The 17,870-nt window shown below is 56.7% G+C and overlaps 8 protein-coding genes across 8 annotated transcripts; 1 reads left to right on the forward strand and 7 right to left on the reverse strand.

The window, feature by feature from the left end:
- Positions 1 to 19: 19 nt before the first annotated feature.
- L226DRAFT_529173 (Six-hairpin glycosidase) lies at positions 20 to 2,603 on the reverse strand. Its single transcript, XM_067679546.1, has 8 exons — positions 2,110 to 2,603; positions 2,035 to 2,060; positions 1,932 to 1,980; positions 1,813 to 1,883; positions 1,631 to 1,752; positions 1,014 to 1,567; positions 777 to 959; positions 20 to 725 (listed from the first exon to the last, which is right to left on the reverse strand). Exons 1-8 carry the CDS (start codon positions 2,408 to 2,410, stop codon positions 217 to 219), a joined length of 1,815 nt encoding a protein of 604 aa, XP_067541284.1. The 5' UTR covers positions 2,411 to 2,603; the 3' UTR covers positions 20 to 216.
- A 3-nt stretch (positions 2,604 to 2,606) lies between these two features.
- On the forward strand, positions 2,607 to 4,318 carry L226DRAFT_529174 (oxidoreductase). Its single transcript, XM_067679547.1, has 5 exons — positions 2,607 to 3,079; positions 3,138 to 3,333; positions 3,392 to 3,578; positions 3,654 to 3,949; positions 4,020 to 4,318. The coding sequence occupies exons 1-5, from the start codon at positions 2,782 to 2,784 to the stop codon at positions 4,198 to 4,200; spliced, it is 1,158 nt and encodes a 385-aa protein (XP_067541285.1). The 5' UTR covers positions 2,607 to 2,781; the 3' UTR covers positions 4,201 to 4,318.
- Positions 4,319 to 4,404: 86 nt separating this feature from the next.
- L226DRAFT_498371 (assimilatory sulfite reductase) lies at positions 4,405 to 7,710 on the reverse strand (the record flags this gene model as incomplete). The annotated part of the gene is made up of 3 exons (XM_067677663.1): positions 4,405 to 4,878; positions 4,934 to 5,025; positions 5,079 to 7,710. The coding sequence occupies 3 exons, from the start codon at positions 7,708 to 7,710 to the stop codon at positions 4,405 to 4,407; spliced, it is 3,198 nt and encodes a 1,065-aa protein (XP_067541286.1).
- Positions 7,711 to 8,028: 318 nt separating this feature from the next.
- Positions 8,029 to 9,110, reverse strand: L226DRAFT_452963 (UDP-N-acetylglucosamine 1-carboxyvinyltransferase; the record flags this gene model as incomplete). The annotated part of the gene is made up of 8 exons (XM_067675102.1): positions 8,029 to 8,073; positions 8,128 to 8,196; positions 8,249 to 8,328; positions 8,388 to 8,507; positions 8,575 to 8,636; positions 8,710 to 8,819; positions 8,884 to 8,955; positions 9,015 to 9,110. The coding sequence occupies 8 exons, from the start codon at positions 9,108 to 9,110 to the stop codon at positions 8,029 to 8,031; spliced, it is 654 nt and encodes a 217-aa protein (XP_067541287.1).
- A 506-nt stretch (positions 9,111 to 9,616) lies between these two features.
- Positions 9,617 to 10,588, reverse strand: L226DRAFT_453493 (uncharacterized protein; the record flags this gene model as incomplete). Its single annotated transcript, XM_067675131.1, has 4 exons — positions 9,617 to 9,851; positions 9,906 to 10,000; positions 10,088 to 10,418; positions 10,476 to 10,588. The coding sequence occupies 4 exons, from the start codon at positions 10,586 to 10,588 to the stop codon at positions 9,617 to 9,619; spliced, it is 774 nt and encodes a 257-aa protein (XP_067541288.1).
- A 1,097-nt stretch (positions 10,589 to 11,685) lies between these two features.
- L226DRAFT_549535 (uncharacterized protein) lies at positions 11,686 to 12,900 on the reverse strand. Its single transcript, XM_067682686.1, has 5 exons — positions 12,741 to 12,900; positions 12,428 to 12,685; positions 12,336 to 12,374; positions 12,035 to 12,280; positions 11,686 to 11,984 (listed from the first exon to the last, which is right to left on the reverse strand). Exons 1-5 carry the CDS (start codon positions 12,846 to 12,848, stop codon positions 11,745 to 11,747), a joined length of 891 nt encoding a protein of 296 aa, XP_067541289.1. The 5' UTR covers positions 12,849 to 12,900; the 3' UTR covers positions 11,686 to 11,744.
- A 497-nt stretch (positions 12,901 to 13,397) lies between these two features.
- Positions 13,398 to 14,793, reverse strand: L226DRAFT_529180 (uncharacterized protein). The gene is made up of 5 exons (XM_067679548.1): positions 14,772 to 14,793; positions 14,025 to 14,722; positions 13,661 to 13,973; positions 13,562 to 13,594; positions 13,398 to 13,507 (listed from the first exon to the last, which is right to left on the reverse strand). Exons 2-3 carry the CDS (start codon positions 14,713 to 14,715, stop codon positions 13,666 to 13,668), a joined length of 999 nt encoding a protein of 332 aa, XP_067541290.1. The 5' UTR covers positions 14,716 to 14,722; positions 14,772 to 14,793; the 3' UTR covers positions 13,398 to 13,507; positions 13,562 to 13,594; positions 13,661 to 13,665.
- A 272-nt stretch (positions 14,794 to 15,065) lies between these two features.
- Positions 15,066 to 17,806, reverse strand: L226DRAFT_476652 (MFS general substrate transporter). The gene is made up of 12 exons (XM_067676717.1): positions 17,308 to 17,806; positions 17,234 to 17,252; positions 17,143 to 17,178; positions 16,910 to 17,085; positions 16,727 to 16,850; positions 16,453 to 16,670; positions 16,303 to 16,403; positions 16,210 to 16,247; positions 16,006 to 16,157; positions 15,773 to 15,946; positions 15,645 to 15,718; positions 15,066 to 15,591 (listed from the first exon to the last, which is right to left on the reverse strand). Exons 1-12 carry the CDS (start codon positions 17,461 to 17,463, stop codon positions 15,198 to 15,200), a joined length of 1,662 nt encoding a protein of 553 aa, XP_067541291.1. The 5' UTR covers positions 17,464 to 17,806; the 3' UTR covers positions 15,066 to 15,197.
- Positions 17,807 to 17,870: the final 64 nt, after the last annotated feature.

The following is a 17,870-nucleotide window of genomic DNA, read 5'->3' on the forward strand; positions in this document are numbered from 1 at the left end:
GTTCGAAGCTTCTACGTTCCCCCTGAGGCTAGACCCACCCTCTCGACCTTGAGCGGCTTGCAGCTCCACCTCGAGAGGCGAGTGCGAATCCTGCAATTACAGTGCAGCTCAAGGTACAATGTGAGCATAGTATATAGATAACACGAACACCAATGGTTCCTAAACAAAGGTCCCTAAAGAGGCACGAAAAGTCTGAAGGCTCCAGTCTGAGTTCGCTCAATACTTACGATGCCTCCTCACATGCCAGATCCAAAACACTCCAAGCCCGATGAGGATGAGGCCCACGACGCTCACGACCACACCCACCGCAATCTTCCCTCCCTTGCTCAACCCGCCGTGCCGCTTGCACCCCGTCTGCACCGCAGCATCGCACGGCGAGCCACCAGGCCTGACCTCATCGTACGCCCCGGCCCGCACTTGCGTGTAGTACGGGTCTCCAGAGCCGCTGGCGAGCGCGTGCGCCGCGAGGGTGAGCAGCGGGGCCGTGTAGTCGAGCGCGACTTCGTTCTGCGCCCAGTCGCTCCGAAGGTCCCAAAACTGGTCATGTGGGTCTGGGCCGCCGATGACGCCGCCGTAGAGAACGTATGCTTCTTGCTCGGGAACAGCGTCGAGGTTGTCTGGGGCGACGAGTTGCGAGGCGTTCGCATTGGGTGGGGAGTAGCCTGTCGAGATCGCCGAGTGTGGGTTGGCGGGGGAGTTGGGGTGTGTGCCCACGATGTATGGCACTGAAGAAAACGCATGAGTGTGGATGGTACGAGTATTGTGTATCGACGCACCGAACATAGGGTTTTTGCCGAGAACATAGTCCACCTGGCCCTGAACAAATTGCTCGTATCTGTTCTGGTTACTCGTGCTGGTGGCAAGACCTGCCGATGCATAGCGCATCATGAGCATAGCGATGTTCAGGGCAGGGTTGAGAGATGCCTCATCAGAGTCCCCAGGGAAGTAAATCAAGCCGCCTGTCGACCAGTGGTCAGCATCTTGTTCTCGACCGACCTGATCAAAGGACGCACCATCTGTGAGATATGACCTGCCGCGGATGTTGATGAAGATGTCAAAGTAGTCCTCGACCACCTGCTGCCAAGTCTGCAGGGTGGCATTGCTCCCCGATACGACGTCCGGATACACAGAAGCCAGCTGGGCGGCGAGGATAGGTATACCGGGAGTCTTGGAGTCCCAGTTGAAGACGGTCTCCGATCCTGCCTTGAGCTGAGCTCCTAGGTTGTGCGAATAGTACCATTTGACCGCGTCGGCGTAGTAGTCTGTAGCATTAGAGCTCGTCTCTGAGAGCGCAAGGAACAGCGCGGCAACAGCGAGTTCGTCGGCGAAGTCAGAGGACGCGTAGGCTTCAGCGGACTGGGGCACAGCCGTCTGATACGTCTGCATGCCCCCGCTGGCATTGACTGCAAAGGCGTAGAGGTCTTGGGCGTGTCCTTGAAGCTCCGACGCATAGGTCGTGTTCCGGAGCGCCGATGTGGACGAGGACGCTGAGAGGGTGCGATTTGAGTACAAGGCAGAACAGGCAGCAAAAGCAGCGGAAGCCTGGGCGGCCACGTCTGTTCCTGGGCTGCGATCATGGTAGAAGTGAGCTACTGCCACTTAAGACTATTGAAACTGGAATGATGCGGACTTGGTGGCATTTACTTGATATGAGGGTCGAGGGTAGGGGATGTCTCTGTCACCGCCCCAATATGCGTTGTCCAGGTTACCGTCCCCAACCTGAACATAGAGAGTGTTGGGGGAGGGATGGGCCTGCAGTAGGTGGAGGTGTTATGATCTGCAGCTTCAGTGAGTACGAAGGGGGAAATATACCTTGATGAGCCAGTCCAAGCCCCAGCGGAGCATGTCGTCGAGGTAGGCAGTCTGGTTGGCGAGGTCGTAGCCTGCGCATGGTTATTGCACGGTCGAAGTGAATTCTATGGACGACGTACCTTGACCGACGTCGAGGGCACCCCAACATATCGACATGATAGTGAAGGACTGCATTCGGTGGACACGGTGAGATATTGTACATGGTCCATATGAAAGGCTTACCAAAGGGTATGTATATTTGACATAGTCTGCGCACATTAGGAGAGCGCGACGCTGTAGTGCACAAATGAAACATACCTCCAGCATCGTAGTAGCCACCAGTCAAGTCAAGACCGACGTCCTTGCCATCATCCAACGCGCTGTCGTTGCGCCAGGGAACACGCTCGTTAGAAGGAAGCTTGCCGCTCCGCTGTTCGTCGTAGAAGTATAAGAGGTTTCCGAGGAGAGTGGACCACTGGGCATTAGGCGTAGAGCCGTTCGTTACTTGCGTGCCGTTGGAAGCGTCAGGAGGAGTATACGGGGTGTCCGGAAGTGACAGCTGGGCGGACGCAGAGGCCAGGAAGAGGAGGGTGCAGGGGAGTGCGGAGGCGAGCCGCATGGCGAAGGATGGCGGGAGGCCTGTCGCGCCTCTCGCCTAGACGCGTTTTATGAGCCGGCTGTGCGCGCCGAGGCGTGGCGTCCCCGCTGCTGCCAAAAGAAGCAGGTGACCTACCCGATTGGGCAGTGCGACGGACGCCGACGTCATCCTCGACCCCCATCGATACGCTCGTCTGGCATGTCCACGCTGGACGTTGGGGACGGACGCAGGCTCAGCTAAATACCGACCGGCGAAGGCGTTAGCTCTTAGCCTGACTCAGTCCTCCTCCCGGCCAGCGACCCGGCCCGAGTCCCGGCCTCTAGAATCGATATAAGGCCTCTCGACTAGGACTGGGACTTGGACTTGGACTTCTCGCTTCGTCTCTGTGAGCTATGGCACCCATCAACACCTGCGTCGTCGGCGTCGGCCTCGGTGGCCTCACTTTCCATGCCCCCTTCGTCCTTGCTCTTCCCCACCTCTTCAAGCTCCATGCCGTCATGGAACGCAACCCCGCCGCCCCTGGCGGAAAGCTCCAAGCACGGTTCGGAGAGCAAGCAGCCAAGGGTGTCACCATCCATCGCACGTTCGACGCCGTCCTCGCCGACCCCGACGTTGAGCTTGTCGTCATCACCACCCCGAGCGAAACGCACTACGAGCTCGCAGAGCGCGCCCTGGAAGCAGGCAAGCACGGTGCGTCTCTTTTCTGTCCCTCATTCTCCCCCGTAGTTCCGGGTCTCATGAAGTACAGTCCTTGTCGACAAGCCTGTCACTGCGCACTTTTCGCAGGCGCAGGAGCTCGTCGCGCTCGCAAAGTCCAAGAACGTCGTGCTCTACCCTTTCCAGAACCGTCGCTGGGACTCGGACTTCCTCGCCCTCAAGAAGCTCCTTGATCTCCCCGCCGACCACCCCAAGTCCCTTGGTACGCTCTATGAGTTCGAATCGAGGTACGCACTCCCCAGCCTCTCATGGAGCTCTATCCCGAGAGAAAGCATTTCCCATTAGGTTCGACCGCTTCCGGCTGGACATCAAGGGCACCTGGAAAGACCTCCCTCTCGAGGCCAACGGCCTCACTTACGACCTTGCCGCACACACCATTGACCAAGTGCTCGTGCTCTTCGGCCGCCCGACCAAGATCACCGCCATGATCGAGAACATCCGCGGCCTCGGCAGCAAGGAAGTCGACGACTGCGTCAGTCCTCTCTCCCACCTCCTCTTACACGACTTGTATTGACTCTGCGCGCGCATCGCGCATTGTGCCACACAGTTCACCATCTACCTCCACTACCCGCCCCGCCCCGCAGCCGCAGGCCTCCAGCCGACGTCCTTCACCGCGCTCCTCCGCGGGCACATCCTGTCCGTGCGCGCCCAACAGGTCCGCTACGTCGTCCGCGGCACGCACGGCACCTTCCAGAAGTTCGGCGTCGACGTCCAGGAGGACCAGCTCAGGGTCATCCCGAGCCCCGTGGGCATCGTCCAGGACCAGGCGTACGGCGCCGAGCCCGAGGACATCTGGGGCACCGTCGAGAACGTCGGGCCGGACGGCAAAGTCGTCAAGTCTGTGTACGTACCCTGGTCTCCTTCCGAGTTGCGGCGTGCGTGGGCGATGCTGACTATGGCTGGGTATGTGCAGGTGGCCGACGACTGAGCGCGGCCAGTACATCAAGCTGTATGAGAACGTCGCGGCTGTTATCAGAGATGGCGCTGAGCAGCTCGTGAAATTTGAAGAGTCGGCGGAGGTCATTGAGCTGATCGAGCTCGCATACAAGAGCGCACGCGAGGAGCGCACCCTCCCTGTCCCTCCTCCTCCTTGAGCAGAGAGAAGACGACGAAGAGCACGCAGAATCTGTGATTGTATCTAATACCGTTTATGCCTGTATCTGTATTACCTGAGAGTACCAAAATCACGCTCATGCACGTCAGCCACGTATCGATTCGTGAAACAATGAGATTAGTTGGTATGTATGCCGAGGATATGCAAGATGCAAGACGGAGGCAGATCTAAACAAATCTAACGACTAGTAGACCTCGAGAACATAACGCTCCTCCTCCTTCAGCCCCTCCAAGAACGCGCCCGCCTTCTCGCGATCCACATCCGCATGCTGTTCCAGCGCGCCCACCAACGCCTCATACACGTCCGGCACAGGCCACGTCGGGCCGCACAGGTAGAACACGCCCTCCTCGTCCCAGAGCATGCGCGCGAGCTCCGCCGCATCCTCGCGCATCTTGTGCTGGATGTACACCTTGCGCGGGCCGTCGCGCGAGAACGCGAGCCCGGCCTTCGTGATCGTGCCGTCGAGGATGAACGCCTCGATCTCCTCCCCGTACAGGTACTCCTGCGACTGGTGCCGCGAGCCGAAGTAGTAGTACATGGGTCCGACGGGGATGCCTTGCGACGCGAGGTGGGCGCGGTGCTGCAGGAAGGCGCGGAAGGGCGCGGCACCGGTACCCAGACCAGCCATGATGATGGGCTGCGTGGGCGCGGGGGGCAGCTGTAGAAGGGAGGGTGAGGACACAGTCAAAGACGGACGTGTATGGTGAACGAACCTTCATCACGGAGGGCTTGATCGAGACAGTGACCTTCTGGCCGACCTTGAGGCCGGCGAGGTACCTTGTGCACTGACCATAACGAGGCGAGCCTGGCAAGACGGTCAATATATGCGTGCTTTCATACACCTGGAAGGACGCTTACCACTCGGCGTCACCCAATCAACGCTGACGACGAGCAAGTCAACACGATCGCCCACGACAGCCTGCGAGCTCGCAATACTGTAGTGGCGCGGCTTGATGTCCCCGATGAGCTCGCAGAGCACCTCGATGCCCGGCCGCGCGGTCTCGTAGCGCTGGAGGACATCCGCGAACGTCACGGTGTCCTTCTCGCTCAGCTTCTTGAACGTCGCTGAGCCCTCTGGACTGCCGATGAACCGCAGTGCGTACTTGTCCGCGATATCGCTCGCATGCTCCGCAAGGTCCGTGTAGAACGTCTTCGTCGGCTTTCCGAACAGGTCGACCTGCTGCTGGAGAGCCTGGAAGACCGTACGGGTGTGCATGCGCGTGCCGTCGGAGCCGGGAACGGGGAGCGTGATTAGCTTTGCGGGGTCCACGCCGTACCACGAGCAGAAGTCGAGCACTTCAGCAGTGTCGTTCCACCCATGGACACCAAGAGCCTCGCCGATCTCGTACTTGAGCCCAGTGCCGCGGGTGTCGAACTCGAGGTGGAAGACGTTGCGGTCGTACTCGAGGGGCGTCAGCCGGCGGTTCACCGTGCAGGTGATGAGGAAGGTGCGCTCTGGGAGCTCGGGGCGCAGCGCGGGGTGCTGCTCATACGAGTCGGCTGCTTCGAGGGCATCAGGAGGCGTGAACGCGGAGGGGAATAGAATGTGCTTCGCGGCATCGTGCCAAGTTCCAAGCCTCGCGCCGTTGACTACGGTGTCGCCATCGGCAGTCTCCACTGAGATCGCGTTGAACTCGAAGTCCTTCAGCGGCGCCGCTGCAGGTTCTTCCGGGCTGCGAGCAGCAGGAAGCTCCACCTCGACCAGACCGTTCCACATGGCGTGAACGATCTTCGCAAGCTCGATGCCTTGCACGGCATCGCCGAGATCCTGGGCCGCGACCTTGCGCACGAGCTCCTCGGTCGCAACGTTGCCCAAGTATATCCGAAGGAAGGCGAGGAGCACGAGCACCTTCTCCGCTACTTTCTGAACATGGCTGTTACCCTGCGCCAACTCCGATGCAAGGCTCTTGGCATCAATGGTGCAGACATGGAGTTGGCGTTCCCGAATGAGCGCAACGACCTCCTGCGGAAGGCTGGCGGCGAGCTCGGATGCCGTCCAGTCCGTCACGATGAGGACCGGTGATCCGGCCGCTGCATGGCTGAGGACGTTGTGGGACTTGAGCAGTGACTGGTCCAGAATACCGACGAAGTTGGCCACACCAGGGCTGTGGTGCGAGATAGGGAGTACCGCGGAAAGCGGCACGAACGGAGAGTCGTCGTTGCTTGGAGAGAGGACGATCCTGTCGGCAGTGACGCCTCCCTGCTTGGAGAACGCATCGTGGTCAGACAGCAAGCGGGAAGAGAGCGACTTGTGTGACAGGAACGTCGTCTCCACCATCTTGGGGAGAGCCGCAAGGGGAGAGTCCGGTGTGCTGAAGAATAGCAACTTCTTGAGAGTATGACCCTCGAGAACATGCGCGGGGGCAGGAGTGGGGACGAGGTCGGCGAGGAAGTTAACGAAGGCCGAAGGGATGGAGAGGAATCCCTGGATACGGGACGGAACAATGCGATGGGACTTCACAAGCGGACCGGGCTGCAGGGGGTTCAGGAGCGTGGTGAAGACGTCCAGATACAGCGTGCCCTGTGTGCTCTCTGTTGGTACATCATCGAGGACGTGAACCTTCCTCACAGAGGAAGGGAGAGCGCCGCGGAGTGCCTCTTCGTCCCATGGGCGCAGGACGCGAACGATGACCACACCGAGACCGGAAATGCGGCTTGCAAGAGCCTTGGCCGTCAGCGCGAGCGGGCCATTGACCAAAACGACAACTGTCTGTGCGTTCTGATCTCCAGCATACTCAAAAGCACTGTATCCGGCCTTTTTGAGTCCATCCGCGAGGGTCAGGCTGGGCTCCGGTACGACGATAGGCGGGATCGTGGCGTGGCCCGTCTCACGGGTAGAACTGTGATGGTCGAAGAGGTGGATGACATGCGTACCAGTCAGCTTGTAGGACAAGGCTGCAAGGTCAACCGCCTCCTGAGGAGTCGCGGACGCGAGCACTGTGAAGCCCTCCGGCAAGAGCGTCAGCGCGGGCGTGAATGGCGCGAGAGTTGGTGAGAGCGCGAAATGCTCTCCTACGGGGGTCACTGTGGGAACTTGAATGACTAGCCTGCTTGTAGGCGTTGCGGGAGGCAAGTAGGAGAGCGACTGTACCATCGCCGCCAATCCTGAGGGGGTGGTATATGCTGTAAGGATCGCACCCCTTGCGGCATCCTTGCTAGACCCCTGCGAGAGGCGTCCGACCAGGCTGAGACCTGCACCCGCCCTGGTCTGCAAGCTGACGACGGGAGCAGTCTCTCCTCCTGCCTCCGCCCATGACTTCGTGAGTGTGCCGAAGCCTGCTTGCTCTGCAAGGTCGTAAACGAAGACAGAAGAGCTGGAAGCAGAGCGCGAAGCGAGATATTCGACAAGCGTGGAAGCGGTTATAGCGCCAGACTCCGCAATCCTCTGGAGATCATTGGATGCTGCCTTGAGCTTCGGGGTGGGAGGTGCCGAGAGCGTAGTTGTTGGCGAGAAGGGCGTTGATGCGCCAGAGTGGAGAGGCGAGGCCATGGCTCGAGTCTGCGCACGACGAGGAAGGGGGGAAAGTGAGACTGTCCGGAACGCGGCATCGAGTTTTATTTGCGGCTGGTCTTGTCGGCGGATGACTGCGATGCGACAACTTTCGTCAGCGTTCACCGACCAAAATGGTGCAAAGTGTGCAAACGATGGCGTTATGCACAGCCACGTGACCGTGTTTTTCTTAGTGCGTCGCGCGTCGCGTTCCGAGCGCTCCGCTGTTCCGTCTGGCTCTACCGGTTCGCTACGCACGATCGCCAACTCCTATTGCAACTACTGCGATATACAACACCTCCATGATTCCTATTACGGTTACAATGCCTCCTTATCCTTCAAAGTATTGTACAAACGATCACCCTAAACGCCGTATTAGCTGCGAAGAAGGGTGAATTCCAGATTGACTTGACGTACCGTGTCTCCAAGTCCAGGGGAAATCAGTCCGTTGGGAGTCAGGTGTGGGTCAACCGCAGACACCCAGATCTGTCACCCAATGAACACTCGCGATCGAGAGATGGACGTCACCTCCACTCACCTCAACGCCAGCAAACTCCTTCTGCACGCGGTTCAGACCATCCTGAGAGGCCAGGACGCACAGCAGCTTGATCTTGTTCACTGTCACAATTCTCTTCAGCCATTGCACTATCAAGACTGGGATGATAGCTGCGACTCACCAGGAATTCCCCACTCTAAGATCATGTTCAGCGCCGCGCATGCCGTACCTCCCGTGGCGATAAGAGGGTCAAGCAAGAACACCTGGTCGACGTTGGGGTTTTCCGGGAGCTTAGCGTAGTCTGTTGCAGGACATGCACCATCATCAGTGTTCGCCCACAGATGACAACGGCGCTGCGGCACACATACATTCGACGGGCTGCAAGGACACCTTCTCCCTGAAGATTCCGAGGTGGTAAACGCGTGCTGCACTGCAAGGTCCGCCCACGTCGTGTCAGCTGAGCATGTTCGGGTATCTGCATGCAGTCTGGCGCGGGCACGTACGGGAAGAGATCCAATAGAGCATCCGTCATGCCCATCCCTGCCCGCAGAATCGGCGTCAGCCCGATCCTGGGCTTGATCACCGACCCAGTGAAAGGTCCGACTGGCGTTTCCTATTTCAAGAACATTCGGAATTGAGGACTGGGTTACGATCTCACCCCTCTCATAGGAACTCACCCCGCTGAACGTCTCTTCCTCGAGATCCCGACTCGCCTCGATACCCAGTATCGTGCTGATGTCTCGGATGCCCTGAGATGCATTCACATTCAGTCTCGCCGGCCGTAGTGTATAGCTCAGGGGGCACACACCTCACGGAACTCCTTCCCGGTCGTGGTGGTCTGGCGCAGTTTCGATAGACGCGCATTTACCAGTGGGTGCTTGAGGACATGAACCTTGTCAGCCATTGCGGTTATGTTCTTGTGAGTTATGCAAGGGGCCAGAGGTCGGATACCAAGGAATTGCTGCTGAGGTGGACAGCAAGCGATGCGGGGTAGATGGTGGTAGTTGGAGAGGATGCGTCTGACTCCGGCTCAGGTGCCACCCCTGCGCCTGCCATGATACACCTGGCCTGATCGAGCGCGGAAGCGGCATGACCAGTTACTTATCGTCAACAGACCGGGCGAGTGCAGGTCGATATGAGCGGCGAGTATAGATACCGATTGAAACTAGGCGAACGATTGGTCGATAGAGTCTATCATAGAGGTACTTGTCCAGGATCAACCTATAGACGTCGCCGTCGGGGCTCCCCCCGGCCTTCCGGCAAATGCCGATGCGATAGCCAGCGACCTGCCAGCGACGCTGCAAGTCCGACAACTAGCTACCTCGGACTGAAGGCCGATAGGAAACGTCAAGCATACATACACATGAACTGTTAATATGAGACTCGCGTCAGCTGGCCCAAAACCGTCTTTCAAGCACTGACAGCAGCTTGGAGCGCGGCCACAAAGCTCTCCAGGTCAGTTGGCAAGTTGTCATACGGGTTCCCGTTGTTAGCTTGAACGTCGTCTGTGACATAGAATGCCTTGAGATGGTCGGTCGTAATCAGCTGCGAGATGAGCGACGTCGGCGGGGTAGACGGGCCGTCGTGCAGCACGACTGCCTGCTTGGAGGCTGGAGTTGTAGAGCCCAGAGAGAGCTGGCTCGGGCTGTAGCGCATGCTTTAGCACCACAAATTGAGCAGGAAGCCAAGAAGTACTGACCTGAAGTCATCATAGAAGTTCTCTGCAGTCAAGAGCAGGTCAGCGAGATTGTAATAAGCGGTGTCCTCCGGCGCAGCCCCAGGGTTCAAGGCCAACTACAATGAAAAAGTGGTAGTAGCCGCAAGTAGCGTGTCAGCATATACAGTCGACGATAGGCATGATGTATGGCATTGCAGACTTACGAAGCTGAATCTGAGCGAACGCGCATGCGACGTGAACATCTGGTACGTGGCGAAATCGGCTGCCAGTCCGGATACCTCGTCAAAGAAGATCCCATCCGGCCTGTACGTCGTCGCCCAGCCACCGTACGTATTGACATCCGTAGTGACTCCAGCTTCGCGGCTCGGATCGGCGTAACCGGTCGCGACGTATCCAAGGACGACGACGTTGGACTTGTCCAGGAGCTGCGGGATGCACTGCTGATACTCTGGCCCTGCCTGTGTGTTCGGGTTGCCAGGGCCGCTATTCGGGTTTATGATTGTATAGAATGGGACTGAAGGGTGGGCAGTGATCCTGTGAGGCTGTCAACCAGACAGCTCGAGCAGGTGAGGGTGAACCGATCGCACTCACGTATTGAGGAGAGGAGCCCAGCCGGAGCAGTCTGGGCCTCCGATGGGATTGATGTAGAGCGGGACCAACACTCCGGAGGAGAGTGTTGCAGCGGCGGCGCGAGAGATTTGCATGGCGGTACAGCACGCGCAACTTGGACAGTAGGGTAGCTACGCACTGTGGTAGGCGGGCGACATGAAGCATCGCTTGTATATATTCCAACTCTGGTGGGTCTGGGCTTCACCTCGCCCTCCGGACGAACGTGTAATGCATGATGCAACCCACGTCCCCGAAGCCGAAGTTAGGGAAGGGTTGTTCTTGCATATGGTTAGGAGGGCCACTACTGGCTAAGGGGGTAGTTAACACGTTGCATCAGACAGAGTTTCGGACTCTAGACCTTCGGAACCTGAGGCGTGAGCATGCCGGTGAAACCTCCGTTTGAGACCGGACGGACAAGGCCAGTGAGCTCGCTCTATGCGATGGGCAGAATCCTTTGGAAGCAGGGCAGGACCTGGTGAGAATCGCTGTTCGAGAATCTCTGCAACAAGCACCTCAAAAGAAAGATCAGATATGTCATAAAGTAAGGAACAATCACGTTCGGCGGAGTCAACGAGACATAGAAGCCAGAATGGATCTATCATACGACTGGGGCCGGGAACCTTGAGTGAGTGTGATGTCTGCTGGCAGGGCTTGGCATGCCGAAACTCAATCCCCTCCATGCCGGAGGCATGCGAGTCTACATAAGCGCAATCAGTATAGTGGGTACAGCAGCACACTCGATGAGACAGACATACCAGCCAGCATGCGCACAACTCCCGTACTCGCGGTGATTAAAGGCTGGATGGAACAACTGAGCGGTCTCGCGGGAAACTTGAAATTTACCCATCTCCGATCCGCCGAATTTGTGGTATTGATAGGATGGCTGGTCGACCTGCGCGTGCTTCATGAGTCCGTCCGTGATGAGGAGGTGAGATTGAAAGGGATGAAGACCATGCTGCGTCAGGTTGGGGCGTCTGGATTGCCAACACCGCATTCCGGCCTTTGCATCCTACTTGTGAACATGAATATCTGAATGTCTGTCGAGAACGGTGACGTGGATAGTAGCTGGGGCTAATTGAAAAGGATCGCGGCGGCGAAGACCGTGGCGCGTCATGTTCGGGCGTCTGGTTACCTGCGGGCCGCCAGCAGTAATCGCTGTGAAACTTGCTCTGCGACGAGATCAAAAGAGTTCGTGAGATGTAAAACAAAGCGGATACGATCCGACGACTCGTCTGACAGGCTACAGCGTCACTATGGAGGATGAGGTGCTGGCGAATCGGAAGGGGTAGCATTCCGGGAGAAGTTCACCATTCGCTTGAAGACTCCTATGGTATCAACTATCCACCCGAGAATAGTGATCACCAGAAGAGCCCTACGTGCACTGGGGCGGCGATGACATACGGCGGTACACCCTTTCTCATCACCTATCAGCCATGCGGCATATCGACGAAGTATCCAGGGGTGAGGTTGCTTGCGCTTGTTATATACGTTCTGTCGTCAAAGGTTAGTATCAATGCAATACGAATCAAGGCTCGACTTGCCCTCAGTAGAAACTGGAACGTGTCTCCAACGCAGTACATGTCCCACGAAAAGGGATCGAGGCGCTTTATGCCTTGTGGCTTCCGTGCCTGCGTTGGAGGAAGTTCAGCGGCGGGCTGTCGTCCGGGACCAAGTTCAAATTGGTGCGATGCCCCAAAGTCGATAATGTGTATTTTCCCGACTTCGACACCGTCGTGCAGTGGGATGTGGTACTCCATTGCCACTACAAAGTTGCTAACGGCCACATCCTGTGGACCTTTCATTAGTAGTTAGTTCACGTTGAAAAGAAGTTTAAAATCGCACCATGTGAGCAATATTATGGCTGTGAAGCAACTCCACGGCCTAAGGAAGAAAGGTGAATAGATATCAGTCACGAGCACCTCTCAAGAACCAACCTCAACCATCTGGCGGAAGGTATGGACCAAGAATTGCAAGTCCCACTTCCATTGGTCCGCAGCCATCAGGTCCGTTAAGCATGGCATAATAATGAATGGGCGCTGAACGTCATGTCGCACAATCGTGCAAGGTAAGATGTGGTTGGGGGAGGCCAGACCGAGTCCATGGAGCTTGTCATAGATCGAGGCCTCTTCGCTCGCAGCATCTGTGATGATCTTCACTACGAACCTATCGGGTTGAGTGCTGTAGACTTGTCCCTAATTAATAGGATGAGTCTTATGCTGCCAGTGACGACAATTGAAACGGACTAACGGGTTTGATAGCGTACACGAGGTGGATATCCCTCGCAACTACCTCCGCATGACTTGCTAACCAGGGCGGCGGGTAAAAGGATGCCCTAAAGTTTTCCAAGTCAGACATATAGTTGGTGGTTCGTTATGAAGGTAGTCGCAAGGGCAAGAGCCTGAAGGAGGTCGTGGTGGCTACCAAGCAGTGCAAGTGTTTGAACTCGCCACGTGCTTCCCTTTTGGGATACAATAAGACTCCGCCGGCCTGAGAAGTTGAGAACGAGCAAGCGATGCATGTTATGATTTATAAGGATACGTCCGGTGGTTCAGGTGGTTCATCGAGTGTTACCACTGTCCATTTCGCTCTCCACACACCCCAGGTATGTGACACCGCCCTCTCACAGTGTAACCCTCAGGCATCTGTAATTGCAGCATGGCAGGCAGCAACCAAGTCGTCGCGAAGGCTCTTCAGAAACTCATCGACCAAGTCATCCCCAATCTTCCACAAGAATACTTCCAACCATCAGAAGTCCGCTGTGAAACTTGCAATATTCATGTAGATGGCCACGCATTCATGTTCATGAGATACTTGACATCTGTGCCCGGCCAACACCTTCCACATATCGCCTACCAGCTGACGTGTCCTAGGGTGATCCGATTGGGTGTCTATGTCACCTTCCCTACGGAGGATCTCGCCTGCAACCAAAGGGCACTCATTGGGGGATATAAGTTCCTCCAACAGTGCAACACCGGGGTTGTCATGCACGAGGTGGACGCACGATTCTTCAGATACTGAACGCCAGGTGGTGAGTACTCAAATGTTCATCAAATAGCTTACTTGCTCACTGCTAGTGCAATTGGGCCGTTATGAAGGACAACCTGGGATGGATAGGGGGCGCCATGGAAGTTGTATGATTTCATCGTGAGTAGATAACGTCAACGTACGATATTCAGGATTCCACCACCGCATTCTCCAATGACTCATTGAGCGACCACCACCCATCACCGCCTTCGACACGGTCCATCCATCTGTGAAAAGTCGTCTTCTCCAAGTCCTCGACATTCTGCAAGGTGATCGTCGGCTGCACATCGAAGCCACCGCATGCATCTGTCTGCACCTCAGCCACGGCCGACTGAGTGAATCGTCCTCTGATATCGCTGGAGCGCGGATTGCGAAGCGAGAGGAGAGAGTTTGGAATGTTGTACACCTGGACTGTGAACAGCTCCAAATGGGCGAATACAGGGGCAGATTCTAAATCTGGTGACTTGTTCAGTACATCCCCATTAGTGCGAAGAGCAAAGAGCTCACTGTTGTCATGCATGCCGCGAAGGAGTACCTGTTCAAGGTCAACATCAATGAAATCCTGGCGGCCGCTTCCTGAGACCCGTAGATGGGTGACGTTCGGTGCATGTTTGATCCAGTGGGACATGAGCACCGTCGGAGACACGACATTGAGTCGTGCAAGACGTGGGTATAGAGGTAGTGGCATATCGACCTCCGCCTCCAAGCATCCTGAGGCAATATCCCTCCCGCCAACGACAGTAAGTTCCCGCAGACGCGGGAACCCAGTTCGCCCTAGCGGGTCCAGAAACTGGCTCGGACACTGGACAAGGACAAGGGTCTCTAGTTCGGTTGCCACCAACGCGAGGAGTGCCAGGGCATGTCCAACGAACGCCGAGCTGAAGTGGGGCCACTGGTTTGGCGGATGGACGTATCGCGGGAACCAGTGGTAAGACGAGGTCGCCGGGGAGGCTAGGTAGAGGTGTTTCAGAAGCGGGGTCGCTCCTGGAGCCCGAGCGCGTTCTAGTGCGAAGGTTGCGAGGAAGTTGGCCATCTTTGATGGAGTTCCGCAGCGCAGCACGACTGAATGAAAACGGAATGGGCGCGAGGTGTCGTGGATGTGTCTGGAGACAAGACTGAGCGAGCATGCCGTTAGTCCGCCGTCGGTGCAAGCTAGGATGAAGATATCCCGAAGCAGCTCATATGGCAACACTTCCATCCTGTGTCTATGAAACGTCAGACGTGAATAAACACCGACAAATCTGTAGTGCTCACCGGTAAGGGGTAGTTGGATGAGCACTCTCTGCTTGGAAGTCGGGAGATGCCTCCCTATAAGTAACACGTCAGATACACACGAGGCGATGAGAGCACAAGCGCCGTAAACACCACCGTCTGACGCGCACAACTGCACAGACATCGGTTTCGGACAGTGATAACACCGCATCCGGTCCCTCTCACAGCGACGATGCGTCGAACTGTGCCACGCACGCCGGAGTTCAAATATGCGAGCCGAGATACCCCGCGCGCAGTAAGCGAATGCTTGCATGCTGAAGTCGTTGCGTGCATTCAATCCCGCCTCTAAAGGAATCCAATCTATATCCCTGTATACACTCTCGTGAGATCATTCCAAGAAATTCGTGAACATCCAGCGTCATCAACCGCATAGCGTCCAGACCTCAAGCTCGAGCTCATTGGCCGAACCTAATCCTTCTTCATCGAATGGGCCGAGTCCTCCTCCGACACAAGCATGCCCGTCTCCGCATACGCACGGTTCTTCTCCGCCCACAGGACCGCGTCCCGCCGCCCACTCGTGACGTCGACCCCGAACCAGATGACGAGGCTCGCAGCGGTGCATAGCGCGAAGAGGAACGGGAACCCCTTCCAGTTGTCGCCCGTGTTGTCGATGATCGCCTGGATGACGTTCGGGCCGATCATGGACGATGCGCGGTTCGAGAGCCCGAAGAGCCCGAAGAACATGTTGTCGAAGCCGGGAGGGGTGAGCTCGGCCATCATCGTTTGCGAGAAGGCATAGTAGGGTGCTTGGAAGAGGCCGAAGACGACGTTGTAGGCCCAGAATTCCCAAACGTTATGGAAGCTACAGGCAGGTGAGCAGTGAAACGAACTCGACGCTGATAGAACATGGCGTACCCTAGCTTCGTCGTCCAGATCCCGATCATGCCCCAGAGTGGGATCATAATCGTGACGACGTTGGTGACAACAAACTGTGTAGTTACCAGTCGCCGTCAGCACTGAAAGCGGTAGAGATGGGCGGAGACACTTGCCATCTTCTTCGTGCTGATCTTCCAGTAGCGTTGGATGTACCAGAATCCCAAGGTACTTGCGGTCGACGTGACAGCTTGGGCAAGGCCAAGGTATGTGTTCTGCAAGAACGAGAACGAGAACTTGTCGTTCTGGCAAATACTAACAAGCGTGCCGGTTGTGTTCAAACCCTGGTGATCAGCAGTCCAGCGTGAGCTTGGCTCGCCGACCAGTGGGACAAAACACGTACATCAGCGAGAAGGAAGAAGGCGACCAGGTACACGAAGGTGTATGGGAGCTTCTTGTACTGCTTAAACGCGATCCAGATCTGCTTCCATCCTACAGTGAGGTAGTGCTCGCCCTTCGGAAGGGAAGGACCAGGGCGTGGTTGTTGAAAAATGACTGATCAAACGATCGGTAAGCATACCAACGACGCTCAACGGACCGTACTTACACCACCAAATACCAGTGAGTACCCAGTAACCATTCGTGCTAAGGTGTGCGTCAGAATCACATCTGGACGAAAGCTGCCCGCGCATATACTCACAAGACGATCACGTAATTGTTGACCTTCGGATGGGTCTTGAGGGGGAGCAAGAGTGAGAGGTTGAGGGCAAGGGTGAAGATGTAACCAATGTTACTGTGCATCTGGATCCCTGTCAGTATCCACCAACGTGTTGTTGGTTGAGGAGCTTACCGTGCTGATGTTGCTGATTCTGTTTTTCTCCATGCTCTCCTCAACCTCGTACTCCTCCGCAGGAACCTCGCCTCTCTCGTACTTCTCACGCAGGTCGCGCGCATGCTTGGTGTTTCGGGCGAGACGCGGGAAGATGGCCGCGTAGAAGACGAGGGTTGCACCGTACGAGATGAAACCGATCATGTACAGCGCCATGGCTACTCCCCACCTATCTGGGGCTGTGGACCGGGTCAGGACAATTGATCAAGGGAAACACGAGCGGGCGTGGACGCACATGTCAAGGATACGCTAGCAAACTGAGCACCCCAGCAGATCACAGTGATAGTGAATAGGAGCCAGCGCCCGAACGACCCATAGTCCGCAGCCGAGCCGATGGTGGTAAAGATGAGGGTCATTATCTACGCGTCATAGGAAGGCATGTCAGTACGGATAGAGACGTCTCTCACTAAGCACTTACCGCGAAGCTGACACCATTCGCGACTAAGACGATCGAGCTGACAGCTTTATGGCCTCCGCCCCAGGGTAGGACACATTGACCGGAGGAGCCATCTCCAGAACAGCTGGAGCCAGGACCTCTGACGGGGTCGTATCCCGCAGCCGTAGCAAGCGACTGGAAGAGTGTCATCGAGTAACCTGTGAAGGGGGAGCATTTGAGCACTGTACATCTCCCTGTTCATGAGAGGTCCTCACCATTCGGCCCAACACCGTTATCTCCATTGTAGTACACTGCAACGATTCACTTGGTCAGTCTAGCCCCTTTGTCCAATTGACACGGACGTACAGTAGTAGCTCCACAGTTCCTAGACATGGCATGTAAGCACCTCAAATGTTTGTACAATTAGGACGAGTACACACCCTGCGCGTGACGATGGGCTCATCCTTGCTCACGGGTTCAATCGGGACTGCCTCCAGTTCAGCGGAATCCTTCCTCAACCCATTTCGCGTCTCCGTCGAAACAAGTGGTGGGCGCGCTGCCTCGAGAGCTACCTCGGGCACGGGTTGACGCGACATTGTTCGTCCTGCTTGGTGCCAAGGACCGAGTGCCAAGGGCGGAGTCGAGCGTCGAGGAAGAAGCTCGAAAGATGCATGGGGCCGGACCGAGAGCAAGATATACGGGCCATGGTATGGTCTGGGAACCGGCAAGGACGGCCATAATAGTAGAGTTGGCCGCACCGTGCGCGCGGAGGCTTATCATGTGGTCGATAGTGGATGATGGACAACGTTGAAGTGGGGGGTCCATGGGCCCCATGATAACGCTACGAGACATTCAGTTGGGGCCAGTGCCTTGAAGTGCCTTGCTGATAAGTCCGGCTAGTAGCGAGCTCGGCCAGGAAGGAGGAACAGATGCTGCAAGAGAGCAAGCCGCGGCCACCGACGCGCTTGTGGCTCACAGCGCAACGCTCATCGTCGATCGGGAT

This window comes from Lentinus tigrinus (assembly GCF_003813185.1).
Source record: "Lentinus tigrinus ALCF2SS1-7 unplaced genomic scaffold L226scaffold_2, whole genome shotgun sequence".
NCBI lineage: Eukaryota > Fungi > Basidiomycota > Agaricomycetes > Polyporales > Polyporaceae > Lentinus > Lentinus tigrinus.